The sequence below is a fragment of the Mixophyes fleayi genome, chromosome 1 (assembly GCF_038048845.1).
Source record: "Mixophyes fleayi isolate aMixFle1 chromosome 1, aMixFle1.hap1, whole genome shotgun sequence".
Classification (NCBI taxonomy): Eukaryota; Metazoa; Chordata; class Amphibia; order Anura; family Limnodynastidae; genus Mixophyes; species Mixophyes fleayi.
In genome coordinates, this window is record NC_134402.1 from 34,211,600 (window position 1) to 34,228,383 (window position 16,784).

The 16,784-nt window shown below is 40.5% G+C and overlaps 1 protein-coding gene and 1 long non-coding RNA gene across 3 annotated transcripts in view; one reads left to right on the forward strand and one right to left on the reverse strand.

Moving 5' to 3' along the window:
- Positions 1–16,784, forward strand: part of RGS12 (regulator of G protein signaling 12) — a 145,328-nt gene that overhangs the window by 108,794 nt on the left and 19,750 nt on the right. For both annotated transcript variants that reach the window (XM_075194353.1, XM_075194354.1), the window contains exons 5-13: positions 5,990–6,159; positions 8,932–9,024; positions 9,322–9,465; positions 10,385–10,564; positions 11,969–12,128; positions 13,111–13,223; positions 13,725–13,913; positions 15,451–15,524; positions 16,427–16,553. In XM_075194353.1, coding sequence (XP_075050454.1) covers positions 5,990–6,159; positions 8,932–9,024; positions 9,322–9,465; positions 10,385–10,564; positions 11,969–12,128; positions 13,111–13,223; positions 13,725–13,913; positions 15,451–15,524; positions 16,427–16,553 — 1,250 coding nt within the window. The remainder of the gene's footprint in view (positions 1–5,989; positions 6,160–8,931; positions 9,025–9,321; positions 9,466–10,384; positions 10,565–11,968; positions 12,129–13,110; positions 13,224–13,724; positions 13,914–15,450; positions 15,525–16,426; positions 16,554–16,784) is intronic.
- Positions 12,722–15,554, reverse strand: LOC142128716 (uncharacterized). Its single transcript, XR_012685671.1, has 2 exons — positions 14,698–15,554; positions 12,722–13,952 (listed from the first exon to the last, which is right to left on the reverse strand). It is a non-coding gene; the product is annotated as an uncharacterized LOC142128716 (long non-coding RNA).

Genomic DNA, 16,784 nt, shown 5'->3' on the forward strand with positions numbered 1-16,784 from the left:
ACGGTCATCAATATCGTCGTCATCAACATTTATTTATATAGCGCCAGCAGATTCCGTTGCACTTTACAATTGGGAACAAACCGTAATAAAACAATACTGGGTAATACATACAGACAGAGGGGTAAGAGGGCCCTGCTCGCAAGCTTACAATCTATGGGAAATCATACTGGGATTTTTTGTTCTTAACTGTTGCTTGTTATTGGCAGAGCCTCAAGCCTTACAGTTCAGTCTTAAATATATCCCTACATTGCTTTTACCTGTGTGTGGAAACTTCCACTTGCAGTAGTTAAGTTATAGTCTGTTAATAATAACCTTTGTGTAAATAAGCTATAAATAGTAGTGTATTGTAGATATTTCTCTCTGTATGCCAGAACAAGATACACTTTTTCTATAATAACTACATTGAATGGATGAATGTCATATAGAAGGAACTTCTAGAGAATAATGAAACCTTCTGACTCCAGGGTTGACATCATTCTTAAGGCATTTCATCTTTACCATTAGTCATGTTGGAGTGTTACATTCATTCATAAAAACTTCTGATTGCTCTCTTTTCTCTGGTATCTTTCTGTCCCTGTGTCTGCAAATAAACCAAAAGCAAAATTAAAACTAGGACGTTTTAACTGCCTTGTTGGTTTAATCTAGCAGATTTACTTTACAAAAAAGAAAAGAGTAGCTAATGAAAAGCTATTAGAGGTTGCATCCTTACCTACAATAGAGAGCTGCTGGCTACACAGGTGACCTGCAGAGAGCCATGTTGGCCAGGTGTCTCGCTCCCATAGATGCTCATTTTGCTAATATTACACAATTTGCAATGATCACACCAAACAATCACCTTTTTATCTGACTATTGCCAGTTAGACAATGAAAGCAAATATTTGATTGGCTTTTATGGTTAGCATAGATCCCAATATTTTGACTTGTGAAATTGGGAGAAAAGATCCCCCCCAAGAAACTCCCCCCTTTGTGTTTAACTCCTCCCACTTTTATGTGGATGATGCGGGATGCATTTGTACTTTCCTGTTGCGTTTTGGTGGAGGCTTGCGTTTCAGGTCACACACTGCCCAAAGTTGGGGGTGGGAAACAAACTTCAAGCGCACAATCATGACACCTGTAATAAGGACAGTCCTGATGTCTCACTCCCCTCCCCCCTTCTGTGATTTTTATTTCATCCACAAATGAGGTCAACCGTACAGCATTTTTTTAAGATGAACACAAGAGGCCTGATTTATTAAGGAAAGGAAAGCAACAAAAAAAAGAGTAACCTTGCACCTTGGCAAAACCAGCCAATATTTAACTTGTATGAAAAATTAAAAAAACAATATGCACCCCTTGCATTGGAATATACAGTAGTGTTTTTCCAGGAGAAAAATAGAAAAATATTTTTTTTGCCTTACTTTTTTTTTAATGAATCAGGCCCAAGGCGTTTGTACAGAGGTGTAAATATTACATCAAAAGTCCAGTATGCCTCTTCAGATTCTACCATCTCCCTGCAAACCTAGCTGCACTTTGTGGAGCCTCCACATGAGAGTGATTGTGCATTTGGCAGACCATGCAGGTACACAGGGACATACCAAGGTGTTTTGTTGAGTGCACTTTGTTAATGAAGCCCAGTGATGGACTGTGAGAGTATCGGAGATGATCATGGAGGCCACAGTGGTAGGCTGTTGGCGATTCTAGAGGCATCTCGCTAAAGTGGACAACCTGGAAGTGTCCTGGACAGGCCATTCAGACACCCTAGTGGTGTACATACCGCGTGTGTTCCTGTGCATTCTGTGTGGATAGTGCACCAACCATCTTACTGCACTTTATGTCTGTGTTATAATGTGTATATACTCTTCCCAGAACGACCGATTTTAAACGTAAAACTGACCAGAGAGGGTGCATCCAGTTTTCAGGTCTGTGATCTGTTTTGCTGACTTGCGCTTTTGAATGAAGAAATCTGTGTACAGTCTGCGGAAACTGCACCAGAGCACCTAAGGGGACATTAATGAAAACTGGTGCAAAAGAAAAAAGTTGTTGTTGCCTAAAGCAACACCACTGTACTTTTCTAAGCCGTGCTGCAAAAATGACAGTCACAATCTGGTCTGGGCAGATTGCCCCCCCCCCCCCCCCCCCCCCATTTATGCAGATGTGACCAAGACAAATACGCCTGTGTGTATAAACCCTAAAGACTGGTTTACAGTTATTACTTTGCTTGTCTTCTTGCCTCATGCCTTGTTGATGTCCCCAGACTATAGGGCCGTTGGTCGTCCTCTCATATGTATGTGACTGGTTCTGGAACTTAAGATGTAACGATATCTGATCTATTCTTCAGAGGGAACACTTTCCCCATACATTAGACTTCCTGGAGCCGCTGCACACTGCAGACATTACATGCTATGAATGTTTCTCTGATTACACCAGATGTGGGGATGTTTATGGATGTATTGTCATGCTGCACGATGCTTTTATATTGAACCATCTCCATCTGCATTATGTTCTGTGTCCCACTAAAGGGGATTGTTCACTGTCTCCGCTTTCTGAAACATTGAGCTTAGCCATTACTTGGCTTTATTTGGGTACATTGTCCATCATACGAGGAGTGGAATAAGGTGATTTGCACAGATTTGCCATGTTCAATAAGGGTCCATAATCCTTCAGTCGCCCTCACTTAATCCACAGTATCCGTATATCTGACTTACTGAGCGCAGTCAGAGGACTCTCGTCTCTTCACCTTAAACAAGTATTACTGTTATTTGTGACTGTGTGTGTTCTCCTGGTCTATGTAACCTATGTACTGGGCATGTACTTCCACTGCCGTAGAACGCCATTTTTGTGTGTTTGTACGGCCACCTTGAGTTTGATCAGCGTGTAACAAAACACACCCTGTGCTTTCCAAACATGTTCTCCTAAGACACATCCGCACAGTGCTGAAATGCAGTATACTTCCAGCATCAAGTGCCCCCAACAGAGTCCGCCAGGAAGAGGGTAATGAGGCAGGTTACTTAATGCGTCCATGTGCAACACAATGACACTGTTGTGCAAGACCCCAAACACAGATTAGTGTGCAGATTTCAGTACAAGAGAATGCTTTGTATTTGTGTGTGTGTAAAAAAAATATAGATATAGATATGTATATATAGATATAGGTGTGCGTATATGTGTATATATATATATATATATATATATATATATATATATATATATATATAGATATATAGATATATAGATATATATATATATAGATATAGATAGAGAGATATAATTAATTTATTTTATTTTTTTATACCTGTTTTGGAACATAAACTAAATATCCGGATTCATAAACCATTTTTTAGTGCTGTTGACATGTAGACATTTAGGTGAGTCTGTAAAAGAAGTGAGAGGACACCTCTCTTTAATTGATTTGGTTTGAGGCTCGTATTTGTGAAGAAATATTTCTCTATTATGTAACAAGCCTCCGGCACTGACCTGTTTTCTATACCGCACGGTCATGTACAGTATATGTACACTTTATTGCGTCCTTGTGTTTTTATATCTGCATTGACTTGTTATAATTGTGTTTTTAACATAAAGAGTAAAAGTTTACCAGGCAGTTTTATTGGCTAAGGTAGTAACTGAGCCCTGAGGCTGAACACTCCTCTCACGAACCAGGGTGGGGTTAGTCTTTGTGTGAGAGTATAATGAGCAACTGGTTTGTGTCTTCCTGACCTCATCTCCATTATATTCTGGAGTATACCGGTGTGGGCTTGGTCCGTTCACAGAGGTTTGATCTATAAAAGAACTGTACTTTGTATCACTGTGCCAGTATCTGACGTTTGGAAGCCTCGTCCTCATTATCGGACCCCTGTAAGGGGCTTGTCTGATCACAAAGTGGGCTATGTGGGTATGTGTGGTCACATTTAAGCTGGGTACACATTACAGAAATTTCAACCAACTTTTTATGCAGAGCGATTTTACATGCGATCGATGGTCCGATCGCTCGGTCCATGGACTGCATACACACTAGCCTTGTTTAGGACGATAAAGGGAAGAGCGGACGTCCCTTTAGCGACTTTTTACAGCCATGTTGTCGAGAGCAACGACTGTAATTTCGTACTCACTGTTGTGGATCAGTCGGAAGTTTATACACACTACACAATGGAAACGAGATTGGAACGAAAATATTAAACGGTACGACCAACCAAATGAGGCGACAATCGTCCATTTGGGCAGACTTTCGACCATCGTGTCACTACACACACTCACCCGACTTTTGAACGAGCGGTTGTATGTCGGCTGATTGAGCCGATTATTGGACGAAAACCGTGTAGTGTGTACCCAGTTTTAGACGGAGTTTCAGCAGAACCTCGTTGGCGCTTACTTTGTCCTGATTTTGTTTTGTTTTTTTAAATGTTTGGTTGTATGTTGCAGGAAGCAGATATACTTAAAAATCCACAATTTTTCCTAAGATTTGATAAGTCAAACATCTGGTCACTCGGCCTAACGTTGGTCACTTATTGATGCAGATGTTGCAGTGTGTATCGTGCAATTCACACTCTAACGTACTCTGAGTGTAGTCCACAATGTATCTAATCAAAATTGATTTGGAGAAGTTATTGGCGGTCAGCTATCGGCTGGATTCTGGTCATCTTCAGTCTATACTAACAGACCCCAGCGACTCCAGAAGTGGTCAGATCGCTCGGCCTGAGTAATGAGCAGCCGGCTCTTGTACAGTTTGGCCGTCCATGCTTGCATCTTAGTCAGACATTGTTCCCATCGCTAAGCCTGAGAGCTGAGCGCCAGGATCGCCACATGTATTACCACCGTAGGCGCCAAGTTATCGGATCTGAACAATGTGGCCACTCACGTGATGAAATGGAAACCTCTTGTTGGGTTATTGTTTGGTGCTGAAGTTAAATGACTGACTGGATCAGCCAGTTGTGGTCATCATTACGTTTCGCCTGGTGAGGTTTGTTGCACAATTTTAGGCATAGTCATTTGCAGATAAACTAAGGTCTTAAAATGAGTCAGTAAGGATCATACTGTGACAACACTGTTATCCGATAACCCCCCCCCCCCCGCCTGTTATCTATATTTACTGTGCAGTGACCTTATTTAAGGCTCATTGAGAAAGGAGGGGCAAGATAAGATTTGCAAGCCTGGATCTCCTTGATTTTTCTCATAAAGTAGGCTCTCTTCCTATATATTTTTAATTTTGTAAGTGTATTTTTTTCTTTTAACGCACCTTCTAATTCTAGATCCTATGATTATTCTAGTAAGTATGCTTCCAGAGCACACGCTACAGTAGAGATACAGTTGTTTCCCTTCCCTTTCCCATTATCGTTTAGTCTCTTAGCGCTCTCTTGTCAATCTTATAAAGGTATGGTTGTCATCACCATATAATTGCTAGCGGGCCTGGCATACTGACAAGAAATAGATGTAACATGATATGTTTAGATACGAGAGCAGGGGGCTGCAGACAACCAACTTTTGCTTATAGACTTTGCAGAGGATTAACATAAAATTATGACAAGTGTATAAATTACCCTGTGCCAGACATAATTCAAATTTGAAGGCTAAATTGTCATTAACAAGAACTCTTGTGACATTTAATGAAAGACAAATTAAATCCTATTCACCATCACCTACAGCAGTGGTGCTCAAGCTGATGGAGTGTGAGTGTGTCATTACTGTGGGATCCCAAAACCGATGGTTAGCAATAAAATGTATATAAATATATATGACAATCGGGGTACCCCAAAAAACAGATTTTGGGACCCAACTTTTGTCACGACACACCTGATTGTGCTCTATATCATATCGCTGTACAATGCAAGTAACTAACTCACTGCAGAACCTGTTACATTCTGCAAAACATATTTTTCTGCTAATAAATATTTCCACTTTCATTCTTATGGCTAAGCAGACCTTCAGTATAGAACAGTTTTGGAGGACTGTAGACTGTGTTTAGTAGATGCAGAACAATATTTTATTGTCTTTTTTTTTTTTTTTTGTTCTCTGGTAGAATTGAACAGCACTGACCTGAAAGGATGCGTCAGCGAGAACAGTCTAAGCAGCAATGCCAGCCTGCCCAGCGTGCAGAGCTGCAGAAGGCTAGGAGAGCGCCGGGTTGCCAGCTGGGCGGTGTCCTTCGAGCGACTTCTCCAGGATCCGCTCGGCGTTCGATATTTCACGGTGAGTGTGGGAATTCTGGTACGTGATATGTGAACGAATCGCATGTGCATCATCAAACCTTGTAGAGACTTGCTGCATGTGGCTAGATGGCGACATCCAATGTCCTGGCACACCAAACATCTCAACATAAAGTATACATGACGCAGAAGGCAGCTGGTGATTTAAACATGAGGATTCATTACGGAAAGTAAGGGAAAAAAGGAGTAAGTTTTCTCCTGGACAAAACCATGTTACAATGCAAGGGGTGTAGTAAAATAAATCCTGATAGCACACAAATACTTGATAGCTTTAGTTATACACTGAAATTTAAAGTTGATCTAGGACGTGCTCTACCCCAACTATAAATCCGCCATCACATTTTAAATTTACCTCCCCTCCAATGCAACATGGTTTTGCCAAGATGCAAAGTTACTCATTTTTTTTGCTTTACTTTCCCTAATGAATCAGGTCTGAGATGTATATCTTACAGCTGTAACTTTCTATCAGGTCTAACCATAAATCAATACACAGATTACTAAACACTTCCATTGTAGAAATCCTCCTACACAACCTGTAAGTGGTGAAATACCGACAGGAAGTTGAGGCCAAAAGGGTCGTTCGTAAACTTTTTTAGTGCTTGTTTGTGTGTATATAATAAACTATCGCCTGCTCCTGAAAAAAACCTGTTTTTCTCACATATCCCCAGCCTGATATAGATTACGAAGTTTTAAGTGTACCTCTAAGTAGTAAAAAAAAAATGTTCTAAGGCTGCGTACACCAAGGTATCTGTTAATGATGGACCAGAAAAGACCTCTTTGGAATCCCCAAATGAGTTCACACGTCCCAAGACACATGTTTGTACACAGGTGTAGAGATTTTGACGAGAACCACATTCCTTTAATAAACAAAATTGACTCCGTAGTTCCCTTTTCACACAAGGGGCTAGATTTACTAAACTGCGGGTTTGAAAAAAGTGGAGATGTTGCCTATAGCAACCAATCAGATTCTAGTTATTTATTTAGTACATTCTACAAAATGACAGCTAGAATCTTATTGGTTGCTATAGGCAACATCTCCACTTTTTCAAACCCGCAGTTTAGTAAATCTAGCCCAAGGATTGTTCACGGATGATAGAGGAGACCACATAAGTACTGAACATCTCTTTCCTATCATTTATACTTTACCTAAGATACATAAGGAATTATTAATCCACCAGGTCGAATACTTATCTCCGCCATAGGCTCACTCCTTCAGCTGTTATCCGTCTACCTTGACGACTTCTTACAACTACTGGTTCCGGACATATACTCGTGTGAAAAAGCCCTTTAAAGAGTTACTGAAAACATTAAATAGAGGAACACCCCTTAGTACTGCTGACATTTATTGGCACTTGATGTGAAATAACTTACACTGACATCGGCATCATGAGGGAATTGTATCCATAAGACATCGTCTAGCCAGTGGCTACAAACAAAGGCCGCTATAGTTCCTGATGGATTTACTGACTTCTATGGTTTACTTCTTTCTGCAGTGGGATCTATATAGCGCCGTCTTTCACAGATATTTTTCTGGGCACAATAGACATCTCCCACAATTACATTAAATACTAGAAATTTCTCAAATTATTCAATAGCTAGATTGACAAGACAATTAGGAGTTGGACAGCTGCCTTGTTTGTCAGCCTGGAGAACCAGTAACAAATTGTCCTGGCTTCATATGTATGTGGTATAAAAAGGACAAATGAAATTGGAATGTACACTTCTGTTTATGTAATAAAGTATATTCCCGCCTGCGATCAGAAAATGCCCAACATATTTCACAGTCCATGTTCAGGTTTTCTAACCTGATCAGCTGAAGAATGGTCCTTGTTACTCTTTATCCCACCCTTCCACATTTAAAATAGCAGTATGTGGGGGGGATGGGGGGGGGGGGGGGGGTTGTTATGACAGATGGGGTAGGAAATGAATTTATCCTGTTGGGGTTTAAGGACCCATTAAGAATGTAGCTGTCACGGCAGGAGCGCAGCGGTTAACAATCACACAGAGAAATTAGCTAGAGATGGTTTTACTGACTATATTGTCATTTCGACTGGGAATGTGCAAAAACAGAAAGAGGGAAAAAAATTCCACTTTAAACATTGATATTATGTAATAACTAACCAGCTGCTGGATAGGACACACTTTTTCCAGAAATCATATCCTCATCTACAAGCGGAAAAACTTCTCATCTGTGAAAATCATGTTCTGTTATTTACAGCATTAGCCATTAGCTTCCTCACGGTTTCCTTATACATATTACAAAGTGTCTGCCTACGTGTATGCTGGATTTTACATGAATTGCATTGGGGGGGGCGGGGGGGGGTTAGTTTGCTATTTTGCCACCTTGGTTCTTCAGAAGAGCGCTCCTTAACGATCTACAAAGCCTATAGTTTTCAATAAAACCGTGTGCGGTACAGTGGCCTAGTGGTTAGCACTTCTGGAGTCATGAGTTCGATTCCTGACCACGGCCTTATCTGTGTGGAGTTTGTATGTTCTCCCTGTGTTTGCATGGGTTTCCTCCGGGTGCTCCGGTTTCCTCTCACACTCCAAAAACACACTGGTAGGTTAATTGGCTGCTATTAAATTGACCTTAGTCTCTCTCGGTCTGTGTGTGCGTATGTTAGGGGATTTAGATTGTAAGCCCCAATGGTACAGGGACTGATGTGAGTGAATTCTCTGAACAGCGCTGCGGAATTAATTGCGCTATATAAATGAATTATGATATATAATATGATTGTGGGATTTTGTATTGCAGGAATTTCTAAAGAAGGAATTCAGTGAGGAGAACATCTTGTTCTGGCAATCCTGCGAATATTTCAGTCGCGTTCCAGGTCATGACAAAAACGAGGTAAATCCCTTTCTTAGTGGCTTGTGATTTGTGTTTATATATTTGAATTTAATAAAATGTACAGAAAGACAGAGCTTACTAAGCGAGTCATTATTGGGTCCTCTAAAGTAGACTTTAGAGGACAATATTGAGTTGAAAGTCACACGGCCTATCAGTTCACTAGGAGCTTGTGACAGGTGCATGATGTCACAGTGACGTCACTAGTTTCCTGTGAATTGATTGGCTGAATGTGGGTGCCTGCACTGTGTAGGTAGCAGGGAGACTTTATTTAGCATTGGTTTTGTTCTCTATTTGCAGCTGTCATTCCGAGCCCGGGAAATATTTAATAAGTTTTTGAGCAGCAAAGCAACGACTCCAGTGAACATTGATAGCCAGGCTCAGCTGGCTGATGACATTCTCAACGCACCTCACCCTGATATGTTCAAAGAGCAGCAACTCCAGGTAACCGTTCCACCGTTTATGCGCATGCTGCAAATATATCCTCTCCTTGTCAATGGTGTGGTCTTGTCTGCTTGCTTACAGCTTCTGTTCATTAGGCTTGCTGACAGCTTACAGGTTTAGTGTCCTGGGGAGGGTCAGTCCTATTTTATAATCATTATATTATAATATGACCACATGATCACTAGGAATATGCATTTTCCTATAAAGAGAATTGTATTTTTGGTTTATTTGTCCTTTAAAAATGAAAGAATGGTTCTAGTCGGAATGTTAGCGTTAATCGACATGCAGAAGGTATTCTCTGTGTAAGATGTGAAGTCTGATATGGACGCTGATCTCTCACTGTGTGCCCTCGGTGCTGGAAAACGGACTCTACATTGTTTCCCCTTCATCCTTCCATCGTTGCGGGTGAAGGATCTGGTGGATCACTGGGCAGAGTGAGGGGCAAGAGACCCCACAGCTGGGGGAGAATAATGTTGATTGAAATGTACTATTTGGCTGGATTTATCCTTTAACCTGCTAACAGGTTCTAGATATGTTCAATAGAACTTCTTTCAGGACTGCTATATATTGGTTGGGTCTAATTTTACTCCTACAAGTCCTGTTGCTTTCTTGTGAGCTTACTGGCTTTGATGAAAGCTTCGCACACACCCTAATATCTTTTATTTATTAGCTCCCCCTTGCATGCTTCACTCCCATAGATAACTGATGAGCCATTTGTATATGTGACTTGTGATAAAGAGACTGATTCGATAGTTGGAAATGTCTGTGACGGTGAAGTGATCACCTGAAGTTGGGATTGAGGTTACAGATGACCCGTTTCGGGGATCCTCTGCTATTGTGTTAGAAGCTGGCTCTCTGCCGGTGCTTTGTGGTAATGGTTTTAACAAAATGCCTTCTTTCTCTTGCCGGGAATTACCAGATTTTCAACCTGATGAAGTTTGATAGCTATACTCGATTCCTGAAGTCTCACCTGTACCAGGAGTGTATGCTAGCTGAAGTGGAGGGGCGCTCGCTCCCGGACCCCCAGGAAATACCCAGCAGCCCAACCTCAAAACATAGTGTCAGCTCAGATCGCTCCAACATCTCTACTCCTAAGAAGGTATGAAGTATAAGCCTCCTACGTTATTTGCAATGTGTGTGTGTGTGTGTGTGTGTGTGTGTGTGTGTGTGTGTGTGTGTGTGTGTGTGTGTGTGTGTGTGTGTGTGTGTGTGTGTATATATGTACGTATATGTGTATGTATATGACGTACGTACGTATTAATATATAGTCAGGAAAGCATTTAGATTTCTCTTTATCACAGTGTGTTTGCTATGGTTCCCTCTTGTTGAACTCTGGTGAAGCCAGGTGAACTGACCTTTCAACACCTGTCTTTTTTGGGGGTGCAGCAAGGTTTAAGCCTCCTTTCAAATATTGCAATTTCACTAAACCTAGGTAATTCAATCAAATGCAGCACAGTGGCGTAGTGGTTAGCATGTCTGCCTCACAGCACTGGGGTCATGAGTTCAATTCCCGACCATGGCCCTATCTGTGTGGAGTTTGTATGTTCTCCCTGTGTTTGCGTGGGTTTCCTCCGGGTGCTCCGGTTTCCTCCCACACTCCAAAAACATACTGGTAGGTTAATTGGCTGCAATAAAAAAAAAAAAAAAAAAATTGACCCTAGTCTCTCTCTCTGTCTGTCTGTGTGTGAGTGCGTGTCTATAGTAGGGAATTTAGACTGTAAGCTCCAATGGGGCAGGGACTGATGTGAATGAGTTCTCTGTACAGCGCTGCGGAATTAGTGGCGCTATATAAATAAATGATGATGATGATGATGCAAACACTTTCTCTAATACTTGAAGGGAATCTTCACCTTCCGAGGATTCTAATATTCTTTGGGTTTGGCAACAGATCAGCTCATGTCTGTGCATTCCATGCAATGTTGTCTATATGACACATGTGTTGTCTATAAGGACAGTGATGTACAGTACAAATCTGTGAATGTAGACCAAGAAAAATGTAAAATTTGGGTTGGGCTCAAGTAAGACTGACTGACGACACTGCTGCTTATATCACGTTACACGTTGAAGAGGAAATAACATCAATTGTACTCATAACGATTGTAGTAAAAAAGAACTCTTTATAGCCAGCCACTACTGGAAATGAAATAAAAATATAGAAATACTTGTACACTACTAGTCTGAAATGAAACCAATAAACGGAATAGATAGTCTATGACCTATTGAAACTAATTTTTTTGTAGCAGAGATTTTTATATTAGTAGTAGTTTAGTGACACTGCTCATTGAAAAGCTAATTAAAAGCCTAGTAGCTATACCTGTAGGTGTTCTGTTCTTCACCAGGTAAGAAGGATGACACCCCCAATAACTGTACAATATAACCAGATCACGTTCTGCTGTTAATGCTCTTTGTTACTTGAGTAAAGTTTATGCTTTTTGTTATTTTGGTAAAGTTTATGCTCTTTGTTATTGAAGTAATTTGGCTTGCGTTTTTTGTATTCGTGCAGCAGTTCAGCAAGAAAAACAAGTCTGGAAGATCTTTAAATGAGGAGTCGGGAGGGGAGGAAGATAATGAGAGAAAGAAGAGGGGGACTTTCTTTTCCTGGTCTAGAAGTAAAAGCATGGGAAAATCGCAGAAGAAGAGAGAGAATGGGGATATTTCCAATGGTAAGTACACTACGTGACTGTGGTTGGCAAACAAAGGTTATTAAAAATGCATCCTTCATACTGTGTAAAATTGGTTGTATAATATATTTAGTTAAACTTGCAGGAGGGCAGGCACAAGCCAATGCATTAGTTAAGAAGTGGAAACCCCCTTTTAATGTGTTCTTGTGAGTTATGGGTCATCTGTCATTTTTTAAGGAACACTACTTTTCCCACCGTCTGAAAATACCAGACAAAGACCTCACCTCATATTAACCTTAAAGGGATGATAAACTTAAATTACTAGTACATACAATATAAAAGGCAACTTTGGACAGTAGCCTATAATATTTCACAATGGCTGTGTGGTTTGTTATCTAGATCAGGCAAGCCATTGTCCTCTGGTATATTCCATTTGTGGCTCGTAGTGGCTCCCTTGAATAGACAGGAAGCCTGATAGAAAATAAAGGGCCACTATCTTAACTCGATATTTTGTGGCAAGTATAATTGAAAAATGTATGGGAAGATTGTATTTGTGATCACAAAGCTAAACAATCGGAACGCTTTACAAACTCTACAACACATTGCCCTCGGATGAAGGAACGGGAGTCGAATGGTTCTATGTTCCATTTAAATTGTTTCGCATCTTCCTGTGCTATATTCAGAATTCATCATTGAAAAATACAAATTTGTGCTATCCTTCCACTTGATGAATATAGAGGCCCTAGGTAAAGGATGGTACAGTCATTATGTTTTATATGTTCACTTTCAAGGCCTCCCTCCCTCACAGATGTAGATAGATCAGTGCTTGTCAATCAGAAATGTAGAAAATGAAATTGATAAATAACAAAGCCACTGTTGAGTGTGGATTCTAGATATAGCTCTGCATCTGGCATGTTGTTACGGTGTCACGCAGCATTATCGTGCTTCCCTGAAGACAGACTGCCTACCCAGCAATCTTTCACAATCTGCAGCTGACCGTTGTCTTTAACCATTTTCCTGGCAGATTGTTCTATTACCAATGGGGTTCCCAGCAAGAGGAGAGAATCGCTTGGCTCTGTATCCTCTTCAGCGAGTCTTGAGATGATTAATTTTGGCAGTAATGGCAATGTGCTCGAGGTAAGGATCACAGTAAAACGCTAATTGTTTTACAAGGCAGAAATTCTTATCAATCGGCTCGACATTTATACCCTTGTAACTCTGATTATGCACATTTTAGCAAAATGATGGATGCCGGTGACATTTATAAACTTCTCTTTGTGTAGCTGTTAATAATATTGAGTATTGCTTTAGCAGTGAATACTGCTCATTTGTTTTTTTTGTATTTGAATCTATTGGTCTCCTCTTTTTGCCAGAGACTCTGCTATGCAAATGAGATGGAGGCAGCCACTTGGTCATTAATCTAGATTGTTACAAACTGCGCCCCCCAGTGGTGGTATTCTGAACAGCTGCACAATACCAGTTATCAGTAGTTATGATCTATAGTGTGTTGACTTACAAGTCTGCAGGCTTGTACGCTGCATAGCTATGCTCACCGGATACAGCTAATGACCCATGTCGCCTGTCTCCCACATTCTGCCATCTGCACTTTCATTACCTCTCGCTGTTCTATCTTCAAAGTTTGAATCGTCAAGAGTGTTGTCTTCCGAGAAATCCGCCAAGCACTGTTATATCACGATGCCAGACGGCTCGACCTGCGCCATGGTTGTGAAAACTGGCTTTTCCATTAAGGAGATCTTGAGCGGCTTGTGTGAGAAACACGGATTTAACATCGCTGCAGTGGATCTATTTTTAGTCGGTGGCAGCAAGGTATTACATGTCTTCACCGACCGTCCCCAGGGCTTCATTCTGTTGAATAGATAATGGAATATCTCTTTTTCACCCGTAATGGAAAATCTCCCTCTCACCCGACCCCTTAATCTCTGGCGTACAGGCTGCCCACTCACTGAAGGCAGATAATACATTGTGATGCATATTAAAACACAGCATACATACATACATACATACATACATACATACATACATACATACATAACTACTTGAAATCCATTTTTTTTATATATTCTATTAAGTCAATATGAGGCTTAACCAGCTATTTTTTATTTATATTTTTTTACTTTAAACATTTTAACAATAGAAGAATATATAGACTAGCGCATGCCTTTGATTCGCTGTAAGGCTCCCATTTACAGTGCTAAACAGAAGCGGGTATATATTGATAGACCTGAACCGTAAAGTATTGGGGTTTAAGCTGGTTGATGGTAAATACAATAGAACCTTTCCAATAACCGCTGGCGCCACCTGTCGCTCCTCAATAATTCCACTAAAGTGTGAACTATGGCAAAATAAATCTCATGTTTTATTACCACTTGTACCATAAACTCTCATATTATAAAGCAGTATCATATGTTGTTCCTGTTAGGACAGCACCAGCTCTTATTTTAAGAACCTGCAACTTAAAATAATCTATCAAACAACTAATCAGTCCTCAGTCCTTTACACTCTCATCCGTGACATGTTATATTGTACATTTTCTAGAGTACACACATTTTGATCAGGCGTCCATTAAAAAAAATGTTGCGTAACTACTTACGTTAAATGTTTGTCCTCTGGTACTTTCCTTTACAGTCCAAAAGGTTTTCTGTAGTGTAGTGTTTCCTCTCTAGGTTTGGGGTCCTTTGCGGTAAAACTTGTCTGGTGTTTAAGCGCGGGGGACCTCTTCTTCATGGTGGCAGCAGACTTCCTGGATCCCTGGAATGCAGCGTGCGTTCCAAAAGTCGGTTTCGGCTCTTAGTGTTTTGAACGCAGACAATGTTATGCGTCTAGACTTAGTGTTGTCCTAACAGGAACAACATATGATACTGCTTTATAATATGAGTGTTTACGGTACAAGTGGTAATAAAACATGAGATTTATTTTGCCATAGTTTACACTTTAGTGGAATTATCGAGGAGCTACAGGTGGCGCCAGGGGTATTGGAAAGTTGCAAGTATTTTAATGTTTATTATTGTCCTTTAGTGAATAGGACCAGTAAAGCTTGATCTAAGCACTTACTAGATATGTGGTATCAACGGTATAACTCTATATGCAGCTAGGCTAGTAGAAACATGTATTCCTTCAAGTCTTTAGCCCCTGTGATGCAAACGGGCCTTATAACGGTTGTACTTGTTGGCATGGTGAACGCGGACTATTGCTTACAGGGCAGTGAAGGAGTTAAATGCCCTTAGTCCTCATTACGGAGATCCGCACAAGTACAAGCGTGCAGACTGTGTTTTATGCCTCCCTCTACGCTCCATGTGTAATTTATTGTGTGTTTCTGTTTATTTTCTCTCCACATGTAATGAAGCCTCTCGTTCTCAGCCAAGACAGCAGCATTCTGGAGTCCCGGGATCTAAGAATAGAGAAACGGACTTTATTTCGGTAGGAAAAACAAAATGAATCTAACAAATGTAAATTTGGGCTGCAGAGAGGTTTTTCCACTGCAGACCCTCCTGGCACTCGCGTCGTCTTTCCAGTTTGTATAAAAATGTGTTTCATTGTAAGCGTCTGAATTATGTGGTCTGCAGCCCAAAAACTAGCAATCTTACTGAGATCAGTGCTACAGTGCATCATTCAGGGTATATACCGTATATAGTAACAATCTTACTGAGATCATTGCTACAGTGCATCATTCAGGGTATATACTGTATATAGTAACAATCTTACTGAGATCATTGCTACAGTGCATCATGCAGGGTATATATAATATCATCTTACTGGGATTATTGATATAATGTATCATTCATGGCTATATAGTTCTGTGCAACTTTAGATTATAAGCTTCGTTTTCCCTCATCATTATTGTTAGTGCTACAGAATGTTCTTGTGAATCCCACACAATGTTTCGCCTGTTTATCCTGACCGTTAAGGTCACTGCTCCATTGGGATCTTTAGATGATTTTTCAGATTAACTCAATTGAGGGATAGAGATGACAGCTCCTACTGTCTGTCAGAAAACATTATTTCATTGATTTAGCGTCAGACTGTTAATATAAAAAACTGTAGAAGGTTTAGGTCTTTAGGAGAAGGACCTATTGTCCCTTTAAAGAGTTTACAATCTGATGACACAGGTTGAGACATACATAAATGGACAGAAAATTGGGCTTTAAAATCGTACTAGTTCTGTAGGGGATTTGAACACCGATGTAGGTTAGGAGAAATTTATTTCTGGTGGTTAGAATCAGTCAGAGAACGATCTTTAAGGTATTGGTGAACAAGAAAGTAAAAAAAAAGTAAAATTTCCCAAATTACCCCTTTTTTTTTTTTTTTTTTTTTTTTTTTAGTTTGGATCTTGTACCAATTAACAGATCCGTGGGACTGAAAGCCAAACCGACAAAGCCAGTAACCGAAGTCTTGCGTCCGGTGGTGGCAAAATACGGGCTGAATCTCAGCGAGTTGGTGGCGAGACTGGTAAATATTTGTCTCCAAACTGTACTTAAATGTCAACCCTGTGCTACACTGCACTATCCATACGTTGTATTGATAATATGATTATATAACCGTGATAGAAGTGCTTATTTCTGCATCTAACATTATGTGGCTGCCACACATGTTACAATCAAGTTGGACAACTTGGTCACTTTCAGTCATGTTGGACCCTCATTGTAGTATTGTGTTGCTGTCAGATGACCGGAAAACATC